Raw genomic sequence first — 12,249 nt, 5'->3', positions numbered from 1 at the left:
ACATGGTCAATGTACTGGCTTCCACACCAATCTGAATCATGGTGGAAAAAACCAATAAATCCACAATAAGGTAACAGGAAACTAGTACTTATGATCATTACAATCCCAGCCAACGAACAAGAGAGAACAATCCACTGTACAGAATATCACATTCGATATTCCCATATTGTGACATCATAACTTGAGGGTATAACAACTAATAAATCTCCACCAGAGGCTCTAGTCGAAACTCTAAATTTCTACATTTTGATTCATAGAAAATCAGTGCAAGACAAGTGGATGCAAGGGTCCAACAACAAGTTCGTCCACCATTTTCTACTCATACTCTACATAAATAGTTGGAATATTTTTGAAAGTGCATATATATGCTAATTTTGCGCCCAAGTCACAAAAAAGTTTAAAATTAAGGATCTGCATTTGATTCAGCATGGTGACGTAGCTCCTGCCTGAACTATTATAAGAAATTGTAGCACAAATTTAGAACTCCCTCGGTCCAAATTTATGTGACACTCTTTTTTATAGCCTGACCCGAAAAAGAATGACACATTTCTATATTTAGAAACAATTTAATTTGAAACTTCTCATTTCACCCTTAATGAGATGATTTATAGCCACAAAAATGTCTATGGCTTATTTTACACCACAGTTTCAAAAGTCTTAAACCTTATGCCCAGTCAGATATCGTCACATAAATCATTATGGAGGAAGTAATATAATGGGGTTTCATTTACCTTGGTTGAGATCACCTCAGAAGTGGCAATCTTGGCCAACTTAGCCAGATAATTAGGATCAACATCTCCCTTATCCAAAGCCTGAATTGCCACTGACATCACTTGAAATAAACCAGCTATATTCCCAAACCTCTGAAAAATCCATAAAATCCCAAATTAAAACACTACACTCAAACCCAATTGTTCATATAATATCAAATTAATGAACAAGCAAAAACCATATTTTTAGAACAGTACCCGTCGTCCACCTCTCGATACTGTTAGGCAACAATCAAGAACCAAAAGTGGGTTTCTGAAAGAACAAAAAAATAATAAACTCAAAAGTAAACCCAGAACAGTAAAAAAAATATTAAAAAAAACAAGTTCTTGAAACCTTTCAAGCAAGGCAAATATACACATATGCACACACATATATATTAATCCCTCCGTTTCAGCTTATGTGTCTTACTTTCCTTTTTAGCCTATTTCAAAAAGATTGTGACTGTCTATATTTAGTAACTCTTCAACTCCAACATCTTACATGGCATTATAAATAAGATTATAACTGTCAATGGGCAGTTTGGTCCATTATACACATTTTTAGTTTAAGATACACAAATTTCAAAAGGCTTCCTTATTTTCTTAAAATACTGCCCAGTCAAACTAAGATACATAAATTGAAACAGACGTAGTAATATATTAGGCAACAATCAAGCAAGGCAAACACACACACATACACAGACAAAAGGGCGGAGCTACAGGGCCTAACACGGGTTCAGCCGAACCCGTAGCTTTTGCTCAAACGGTATTTTGTGTTAAAAACTTCATCGAATATGAACAAATATTAAATTTAGAACCAAATAATTAGCACTTCAAGTCGTATTTAGAATCCATAACATTAAAATCCTGGCTCCACCTCCGCGCGCGCGCACACATATATATAGGATAGAGACATACAAGGAAGTGATGTCCTTGAGAGCAGCCATTGATGCTTCACGTACAATAGGTGAATCATCCGCCAATGAAGATACCAGAACTTGAACTGCCTCTATAGACAAAACACCAATTTAAATTTAAACAAAAACAATAAATCGAAAGCCAAAAGAAAATAAATAGGAAATTAAATTTGAATTGCTATATAGGAAAAAGGGGCTACCGGCGGCAGGAACGGAGTTGCCGGAACTGGAAGACGCCATTAATTTAGGATGGCGATCGACAAAAGAACGAAGGAAAAAAGGAAAGACCCCAAAAGGGAATATAAAGAAGGTACAATAACAACGAAGCAAACAGGTTGTGCCAAAGATTTGGAAATTGCCAGATGTTGTGTGTCAAAGACTAATGTATTACGTTGTTGAAAGTTGGCGTGTCGAGCTCGAGATATACTTTTGGAACTTGATTTTACTGTCCGCTGACGTTACAAATGATGTCAACTGCTAAAAATTATTGCGTTGAAATGCTTGTGAACAAATGTTATTAACCGTCTCATTTGAGGATAACACTTTAATTGATATCAAAATTTAAATGGTAGGTATATGATGCGGTCAAAACTTTAAGACTCATTTTGTAAGTACGAAAGATAAAAGAATAATTAATTCTGTTACTAAATAATATTGTAGTATATTCCTTCCGGTTTATAATAAGTGTCCAATTTACTTTTTTATTTTGGTTCAAAATAAGTGTCCAGTTATGTAATCAAGAAAGAATTCAATTTGTTTTTTATAAAATAACCCCTATGTACATATCCCTAAAAAGTTTTCTTACTCCTCACATTAAATGTTTAATGAGGGGTAGTTTAGTCATAGTAGGTATTTTTGTATAGAATTTAGTATTTTCTTAATAGGCGTGCTAAAAGTAAATTGGACACATATTGTGAACCGAAGGGAGTAATTCATCTCGAAATTAATTATTCCAAATTATAAATTTTTTTATTACAATAAAAGTGTAAAATAATTAATTATGAGATAACTTAGTTCCAATCAAAGGACCCTAATATTGTTATCAAATTTCTATTTCTTGGCTTCTAGGTTATCCCCTTCGGGATAACTATTGAAAGAATAGTATTATATTGACCAAAATGACGACTCTAAAATTTGGTTAAAAACACGTGCTAGAAAATAGAAAAAAGAAATGAAGACAAACGACAGAGGTGGCATAAAATGGAAATCATAGAATTTCAGGAGCTTAACAAATATCGAACAACGAAATAAAAATATCAAATCACCCTTATTTGTTGTAGCAATTAACCTGCCAAAAAAAGATAGAAAGCGTGATGGACTTCAAAATCAGGTTGCTAATGAGAATCCAAACTTCTCTTCTAAACCTGACTATTTAAATTTTCTACTTTCAGGCAGCAAGGACTAGCATCAGGACAAAGCTCTTGTCATTTATGAAAGTAATATGATTGGTTTAATAAACCTATTGCTAGTTACGGCTATAACGTTCTTATAACTCTAACAAAATTATATACAAATTTTGTATCAAAACTCAAACCCTATTTGCTGAAGCTGTATGACCAAAATTGTTACCCCCACAATAAGGTACAAGTGAGGTTGAGGTTATAAATCATGACCAAACATGTCCTACATCCAACTTCTTCTGTTTCTTCTTTCTCTTTTTTTCTTGTTTTGTGTCTGCCCTTGCTTCAATACGCTTTGTGCTGCGTGCACGTATCTCCAATAACTTAGCCTTTGCATCACGAAATAGAGCATCCGAACTCATAGACATCAATTGCTGAGACAACAGAGATAGTCAATTCACATCCTCATGAACTTGGAAAAGAGGCTGACAAAATCAAAATCACAACTGCCTTACCTTGAGATGATCCATTGCAGCAAGGTTGAAACCGAGGGCATCTTTGCATTCCTGTGGTAGTCAGACATGAATTCGTGTCAAAAATAGAATCTCCTATGAGGATAGTGGTTCTCCATTTACATGCTTAATTTTAAAACAATATTAGAAGGGGGTGAGGTGTGCAGGTAGTGAAAGTCACAGACATGGTTGAACAGTTTCAATTTTTTTTTAATTAAAAAGAAAAAAGAATTGGCTAAAATCTCTCAAAAAGTCATAGCAAATGTACTCAAACTTACCTTAACTCTTGCATGAAGAGCTTCTTTTAGAATGGTCAAGAGGGGTCTGGAAGAGACAGTTGAAAGCAGCTGGTGATGATGAAGTTGCAATAGCACTGTCGCTATCCGACAAACAAGTTCCACCTGCAAGAACGGTAGAAGGATAATGACTGTGAAATTCAAGATTGGACATGGCCTGTAAACTGCAGAAGACAGGAACTTCATTCAAGCAAAGCATACATTGTACAATTACAAGTCAGAAGACAAAAAGCTACCTTGTTGATGTCGATGTGCAAAAAAATGTAGATTGCTACTTACCGTACTTTATACAAACAAACCAAAAAAACAAATTGTTGACTGCTACTGAAATTACCGTTCTCCACTCTTTTGGAGATTAAACTTAATATGAGAGGAGATTCTATTCAATTATTTTGTTTTCAAAAGCTCAAGCACAATATCTGTGTTTACATACAACAACAACCCAGTAAAATCCCACAAGTGGGGGTCTCGGTTTACATAAATGTAAAAATTCTACTTCTCTTGCAAGAAAATATTAACCTTATCTGGGATACACGCCCAATCCTTCAGGTTCGACAAGAGCTTCAAAGCATCAGAAAAGGGTAAAGCCTGCAAGGATTATTTGAAATAGAATCTTATATATAAGACGAAATAGAAATTGACAGGATAGAAACGATTTAAACTCAATTATAACATCAACAACAACAACAACAAAAAACCCAGTGAAATCCCATACGTGGGGTCTGAAGAGGCAAATTCTAAGAGATACCAAATGTTAATATGTGTAAAGTTAGGAAAGCTGAATTATGGATTTGGCGGGATTGAGTAGGATAACACATTATTGGAGTGACATATATAATCCGCATCTCAACCATTAGAGCGAATAGAATAAATTAAAACTGGGTTTTTCAATGATGTCACTCTAACACACATTAGATGATATGATGTAGGAAAAACTTGGGGTATGCCAAGTCCTTTTTCTGGGTAACACATAATGTAAGCAATGGTCACATACTGTAATTTGGCATGCCTTCCAACCGGATGGATTTAAGACACAATATGAATTTTGAGTAAACCACGCAACAATACCCCAAGTCTTTTTTCTGGGCAACACATGATGTAAGCAACGGTAATTTGGGATGCCTTCCAACCAGATGGATTTAAGGCACAATGTAAATTTTGAGTAAACCAAGCAACCATGTCACAGTTAAGTTTTATGTCAAAGATGCCACATAGCCTTTCGCATCCAAAAACAGTTAGTTCAGTTTGATAATACTTGCTTACATCTAGTGACAACTATCACGTGTATCCCTCCTCTAAGAAACAGAGACCAAGTATAAATAACAAAAGATATTATTCCAAAATGCTGGAAACACAAGTATGAAAGAATTATAAAACCCTTTGCCATTGAACTTAAGAATTCCATTTCCGCTAGTTTCAAATTAATTCACTGCCCTAAAAAGGACGTTTTATCTCTTATTACGCACCATCTGAAGTTAAAAGGGACAGACCTATAAACTTCCCAATGTCAAAATAAACCAAAAGTAACCCAGGGGCCAACATTTAGGCACTGTGTCTCCAAGTAACAATTTGCAAACTTAAGCTCAATAAACTACGCATGGCCAAAGCTATAGCCTCAAATGTATGGAATCACCATGATAATATTTGAATTGAAACAGTTATATAATAACATTTCAGGTCAGGAAAAAATACTAAAAAGACTGATTTTCCTAATTAAAAGGAAACATTTACTTCAAAATAATCACTTACCAGCAATGTTTGCTCCAGATCATTAGTATGAACACTCGATAATGCACGAAGAACATAATCAGAAGGAGAAAGACCAAGCATGAGAACATTGGGCCTGAATTCTGAAATTTTGCCCTTTGATTTGTCCTCCTAAATGTTGAAAATAGTATTAGCCATTCATGAAATTACAAATTCAAAAGTTATGATAACAGTTCCATTTTTTAATAAAAAGAATAATTAACTAACCACTTATTACCTTCCACATCCATTCACCCAGTTTCAAAGAAAAAGGAGAGCAAAGAAAAGGAGCAAACATTCAGATAACCACCTCTTTTGACAACCTTTGTTTAGTTTTTTTCTTTATTAAAATCTTATTCATTAGTTACCACCAAAAATCTTCTGGATAATTCAAAATCATTTTAGCAATGTCGTACCAAGTAGGTTTCAGTCTATACAAAAAGATTACATAAATTCTAAAACCACTCCGCTTTAATTTCATTCTATTAACCCTTTTTCCCTGTAAAGGAAGATCAGTAAGAAGATGCCTCCAAGTAAGCCGCAAACCTCATGTTCAGCAATTCGTTTCAGTTCCGCTTCAGCCATGTCAAGTGCATCAATGATAGAATCTGTAGCAGTAAGAGTCTCTTGAGTCTTTTTCCCCGCTAATGCCACAGCTCCCTCCTCTGGAAGTTCTTCCTTTGGTCCGTACTTATTCTCAAATGCATTGTCAATGTCTGATTCAAACATCTCTTCCAGTCTCTTTTCTTTCTCTTCCTGCAAATCCAAGTAGCAACTTATAATTATTTGCTTAAACTGTCTAAAAGTGATGCAGTATTTCGGACATTAAAACAGAATACCTCAAGAAAAAATGGTTCTTCAGTACGATCCCATCGGCGTATGGACCGATCATGAGATCCTGTAACAATAAAATCACCACGGTTGCTAACAGCAAGACACCAGACTTCAGCATGGTGACCTTCAAGGGTTAAAAGCAACTCAAACTTGTCAGCATCCCAGTATTTCACCAGACGATCTTTCCCCGCAGTGAAAAAGTAATGGGTGTTGCGCACAAACTTTACTCCCATAACGCTGCCATGGAAACAGATTATCAGCATTGGTTAGCTGTGAAACATTACCTAGTGGAATACTAGATTACTTAATGCTTTAATCAAAGCACCTATCAGCATGCGCAAAAAGTGACTTATGGCAATCCCCAAAATCTAGACCCCAAATCTTCACATTTTTGTCTCCAGAGCCACTGACAAGCAGATCCCCATCTGAAGAAATATCCATACACAATACAGGCAGCTTATGACCATAGAGTGAAAGAAAGAACTTGAGTGAATCCATATAGAAGACCTGAAAACGTATGACATCACAAGTATTAGGTCTAAATAAGACCGGAAAGAAATAAGAGCCTTGAGATGAAGTAAAATGCAAATGCATTTGGTAGACTGCAACACAATGATGAAGCAGAAAAACAAACTGAATTAAAAGTTTTAACAGTGTAATGAAAACAACCTAGATACGAAGCTAGATAGAATTTTGGGAGCTTGACTTAAGAATCTAGTCTCAGTCTCAAACCGTTTCCAGGCTGTTCAAATGGATCTAAGTTAGGAAACAGGATATTTTGGGAAGTAGTTTGACTTTTGCTAAGGACCTTAAGGGCTAAACCTCAGGTTTCTCTGTTCAGCTTATTAGCATGGCACTTTAACCGGAGAAAACCATTGTTTGATTTTGCCTGAGAAGTTCTGATCTTTTGTTTTATTGATAAAGAGAAGTTCTGATCTTTTGTTACTTCCAGATCCTACTTCAGTGAATAATAGTTTTCCTGCTTTCTGCTAGACCAACCAACATGGCTCACAGCAATATTGGCTCTGCGATACAACATTCACTGTATCTGCTATCAAGATGAAAGCCCAAAATATTGGGAAAAATCACCTTCTGTAATGATGAAAACCACTTTTCTTCTACGCCATAAGCTTACAGGTAGCTGGTAAAGCAGCAAAAATAAACATATGGCATACAGAAGCGCTGAGCTTCTCCAGAAATCAAAATTAGACTCTGAATTAAGCAGAAAGATAAATGGGCGAACAAAGCCAGTTGCAAAGATAAAGAAGCTGATATGACAAGCAGCATTTGTTTCTAGAAGCATAGGTACCAAATAAGGTTTCTACCCACCATCTTAAGGAAACCGAAAATGAAAATGTAGTTGACTTTTGTAGGTAATATGCCTATTGCTGTCAAAGAAATTACTTAAGAAGAGCTTAAATAATAATGTTATGCAAAACCTTTTTGTTTTTTTAATAAATAATGTTACACCAAGACATTTGATCAGGTAATTTCACAAACACTTCATAAAGAATACTTCCAAGTCCCAAGAGATGAGTTTCTACTTTAAAGCTGTTCTTCAGAAATTATAATGTGGACCGACCATTCAAATAAGTTAGACGTTACCTTTACTGTGCTATCCAACAAGGCAACAGCAATATATTTACCATCAGGGCTCACAGCAACGACAAGAACATCTTCATTCATTTTTAAGCTCCTTGTAGCAGATGCGGTTAAATGCTTAGACCCCTGTAAGTCAATAAATTAAACACATGATTACTCCCCAGCAAGAACACAGATTCTTTTATCCAGCAGAAACAAGACCATGGTTGTAAGAATCCCAATCCAGTTTTGCATTCTAGGATTTGACATATGTATATTAGATAAATGCCTATTCAGCGGAGAACCTCAGTATGCTGTTCCGTGTTCGAACCTCCATAGAATTGCATCAATCAGTTATTCTATGCTACTATTTCAGTTGTACAAAAACATTATTATAGCCCCTCTTTTAAGAAGTATAAGAGCACCACTACAGCTGTTGAGCAATTGTATTAGTATGTGGTAAAGTGTAAATAATCTGTTTTCATAGGAATCCACGAATCTCTATAAGATCCTAAACCATCCAACATGAAATCCCAACATTAAGAACCAAAGTGCAGATAACAGCAGTACACTGTCAAGAGATGGAAATGCACAGTAATTTAGCATGAGTAATCCATGTTTGGCAATTTGGCATATGTTTGAATATAGAGAAAGCTAGATTACGCACTTCACCAGCCTTTTGTACCATTTGGAATTCCCAGAATTTAATGTCATGATCGGCACTGCCGGTGAGAAAACCTGTACCATCTGGAGTTAAAGTAATCGACTGAACAGAACCGCCATGGGCTTCCACTACATCCACACAAGTACCGCTTCTAACGTCAATAAATTCCAGAGTACCACCTTTTGTACCGACGACCGCATACTTGTTACCAGGAACAAACAGTCCACAAAGACCATATCCTGAATCAATAGTGCGGAGGCAAGAACCAGTAGTAGGGTTCCATATTTTAATTGCACTGTGACTAGTTGTCATCAAAAGAGTGTTATCTGAGCTGAGAGTAACACTTCTGACATCAGAGCGATGACCCTGAAGCTCAATAGCACTTAATTTAGTAGTTGAACTGCTTTCTATAGCATGAAATTCCAACAAATTATTGTTCAAAGACAGTGCTAATGTAGCCAGTGAGTTCTTTGAAGTGACTGGGGAGAAAGAAATTGAGGAGATCTTCTTTCCAGCCCGTAGAGTCTGAAGAAGCTTGAAGATATCCATGACTGTAACAACAGGATTGCTGCCTTCTTCAGCTCCAATATCTGTCTCTCCTTTTTCCGTTGCCTCAAGGCCTTCTTTGGCAGCTTTCTTCTCCTTCTTTCTACTGATTCTTCTTTTTGCTTTGCGTTTAGATTCAGACTCATCCAGCACACGGAATATTTCCACTGTCTTCCCTGCAACTTGACAAGCCAGCAGGTTTCCGGACTTATTAAATCTCACTGTTCCAACTCTATCCTTGCTTTGACGTTGAATTTCACCGAATGGCTTTAATACTTCCCATTTGTTTTCAGTAGGCAAGTCCTTATTTACATCTGTTTCGCTTTTGTTTGCAATCAATTGTCCATCAGCTGAATCATGCTTTATAGTGTAAAAACGAAGCTCAGGGTCAGCCGAACCAGTGACAAGATATCTTTCTTCAGGGTCAATATCTATGGACCAAATTTCAGTATGATGGCCACTTATAATCTGCATGCAATGTTGAGTATCAAGATCCCATACCCTCAAAAATTTGTCCTTAGAAGCTGTTACTAGCTTTTTGCCAGAATCCAAGAAAACAAGATCAGTAACCTGCAGCACGGATGGCAATGGAACAAAATTAGAATTTCACAAGTGACACATGACGTGACGAAGTCAGAAAAGAAAAGTACATCACTCCTAATTCCGAGGTAGTATGAACCTGATCGCGATGTCCCCGAAGGCGAAACAGGCCAGACTCACCCACCACATCCCATAAAATAATGTCATTATCTTTGCTTCCTGATGCAAGCAATGATCCAAGCTTATTGAATCGAGTGGCAGTGACAGCCCCTTTATGCCCATTCAGTGTGGTTTCACATATCCCTTTCTCCAAATCCCAGATTCTAATGCTTCCATCAGCATAACCGCTTGCTATCTGCAATTAAATCCACCTTATCATTACAAAAACCATGAAAATAGATCTTAAGTTTCACAACCTTTTCCTATGAAACAAAACAATATAAGAAACAAATATATCGAGTCTGATCACACAGAGAGGGCAAACAAAAACAATGACCTCAGAACATGTCTTGTCATTTTAGCTTTCCTGCTTCCCTACACCACAATAATTTGCTACAGCAACTTACATTTTAAGATGCAACTCTATCTTAGATGAAAGAGTACCATAACTACAGTACATGTATCGCCACCCATAAATCAAGCGTTCAAAATATTTCTTTTAATAATCGAGAAATCTGCTGTTTGTAGTTTTGAAACTCAATGGATAATGCAATCTCCCCTCTACTCTTCTCCGCGTTGCTGTGAACTCGTGATGTGCCCATACCACAAGTCATATGCTGGACCACCTTACTGTTGAACCAAAAGCATACAGGAAATAATACTTAATTGAGAAAAAAAATCATACTGGAAATAAGTTTTTCCCATTCATCATACCCCTATCAGAAATTATCCAAAAATCATATCAAGCAATCAAATACACCTCAATCCTTTATAGTTGGGATTGGATATATGAAATCTCCTTATTCATTCTGCCTAATTGGACCCATTTCTTTCCACTACTCAATAAACACACCCCCTAATGTAAGTGAAACTATAACAACTAATAACTCTCAATTAATTGGCATCAGATCACGTAGGCCACTCAACCAAGCTTGTATTGCTGCATGCGATGTTTTTCCCCCATTCTAGCAGTGGCAGAGTCACAGCCAATGAATGGGTTTCAACTCTGTTGGAAAATCATACAGCGTAAATAGGGCAAAAATACTCGTTTTCCAAATATATATAAACTTTTGATCCCCTTAAAAAAATGGAAGTAGCAAAGCTAGTTCAAACATTGATTTAGGTTGCAAGTTCTAATTTTTTGATTCCCCTTATTAAAATTCCTGGCTCCGCCACTGATAGTAGGTTGATAGGTCAAGTGTTTGCTTTCTTTTTTGGGTAGCTAAATATTTTTATTTATCACCAAAGAAACCGTACAACCATAGCTAACTAAATCAGTTAGCTATCAAAAAAATCTCTATCCGACTACTACATAGCCATAGAATTTCTACTAGAATCTAAACTTAAGTACTTCATTTCTAATTCTAGTAGGAGCTCAAACACTACAAACACAAGCAATATTTCTAGCTATAGTTTCACTATTTCTATGCACTTTCTCAAAGATTCTCATATTTCTTTCAATCCAAATACTGTGGACAAATTCATATTTCTCAAGTGTTTGCTTTCATTGTGTCATTATTTTAGCTAAATTGTAGGTCATTAAAGATAACAATATAATGAGCACTTATCTCTAGCAATATAAAAATTACAGCTTACGGAGAAATGCAGCAAGAAAAGGAAGGAAAGAGGGATTTACAAGGGATGAAGAAGAGGAAGCAATTGAAGTAACGGCAACGGAGAGGCCTTTAGAGTTAGACGAAGAAGGAGCTAGGTTTTTGGTGCAAACACCCTGCCTCACATGCCATACGCCGACTTTCTCTAACGCCGCCGTTAACAAGTGTTTGCCGGAGCTGTCGTAGGCGATGTTTGACTCCCCCGATACTATTACCCCAAACGACGCCGCCGGCTCATACCGGAGATACGCCTTCACCATTGCTGCTGTTTTTCCTGTTTTTCTCTTCACGTGTTCTCAGCAATGGTGTGGAAGTGATAGTGGAACTTAGCAGGGCTAGGGTTTAGGGTTTAAGCTCTCTTTCTCGTTTTCTTTTCTCATTTATTTTTTCCATTCTTATTTTCTTCTTTTTCGTTTTTTTTTTTTCTTCTTATTTCTCATTTTTCTGTTTAATTGAAAACTGAAATTCCGGGGAGGGGCTCAGGGGGGGAGAAAATTTGAAATTCCGAAGTCTATGTGGTTTTATTTTGGTTTTAGTTTTCGTGTTGTCCAAATTGTCGGGCTAACCATTTTTCTGATTGGTAATCAAAAAATAGCCAGCATTTGTAAATTCATCAAAAAATAGTTATTGTTTTGCTGAATTACGAAAAATTCCAGCATAATATACGGCATTATGGAGCACCTGCATATAAACTTTCAGCATATTATGATAGAACTCTATCATATTATAAAATTCCAGCATATTATGTTGGA

The 12,249-nt window shown here is 36.3% G+C and overlaps 2 protein-coding genes across 4 annotated transcripts in view; both read right to left on the bottom strand.

The window, feature by feature from the left end:
• The window catches only part of LOC109223273 (protein SHOOT GRAVITROPISM 6), a 44,002-nt gene extending 41,926 nt beyond the window's left edge, over nt 1-2,076 (bottom strand). Inside the window, exons 1-4 of one of the 3 annotated variants that reach the window (XM_019387517.1) lie at nt 1,867-2,076; nt 1,668-1,758; nt 969-1,023; nt 732-863 (exon numbers count right to left, since the gene is read on the bottom strand). In XM_019387517.1, coding sequence (XP_019243062.1) covers nt 732-863; nt 969-1,023; nt 1,668-1,758; nt 1,867-1,906 — 318 coding nt within the window. In that variant the 5' untranslated portion in view covers nt 1,907-2,076. The other 2 variants (XM_019387515.1, XM_019387516.1) reach the window with 2 other exon arrangements.
• LOC109223272 (WD repeat-containing protein 3) lies at nt 2,915-11,879 on the bottom strand. The gene is made up of 12 exons (XM_019387514.1): nt 11,521-11,879; nt 9,865-10,080; nt 8,643-9,755; nt 8,000-8,122; nt 6,720-6,901; nt 6,400-6,631; nt 6,107-6,316; nt 5,564-5,692; nt 4,334-4,402; nt 3,797-3,919; nt 3,522-3,572; nt 2,915-3,440 (listed from the first exon to the last, which is right to left on the bottom strand). Exons 1-12 carry the CDS (start codon nt 11,755-11,757, stop codon nt 3,273-3,275), a joined length of 2,853 nt encoding a protein of 950 aa, XP_019243059.1. The 5' UTR covers nt 11,758-11,879; the 3' UTR covers nt 2,915-3,272.

The sequence above is a fragment of the Nicotiana attenuata genome, chromosome 3 (assembly GCF_001879085.1).
Source record: "Nicotiana attenuata strain UT chromosome 3, NIATTr2, whole genome shotgun sequence".
Classification (NCBI taxonomy): Eukaryota; Viridiplantae; Streptophyta; class Magnoliopsida; order Solanales; family Solanaceae; genus Nicotiana; species Nicotiana attenuata.
Note: the sequence above shows the minus strand (reverse complement) of the source record. Positions and strands in the feature narration are given on the sequence as shown.

Excerpts from the sequence above, each read along its gene's own strand:
- LOC109223272 (XM_019387514.1), bottom strand. The coding sequence starts at position 11,757 with ATGGTGAAGGCGTATCTCCGGTATGAGCCGGCGGCGTCGTTTGGGGTA. Across the intron at positions 8,123-8,642 it reads TGGTACAAAAGGCTGGTGAA|GGGTCTAAGCATTTAACCGC; the intron begins GTGCGTAATCTA and ends ATTGACTTACAG. Across the intron at positions 4,403-5,563 it reads ATCTGGAGCAAACATTGCTG|GCTTTACCCTTTTCTGATGC; the intron begins GTAAGTGATTAT and ends TAATCCTTGCAG.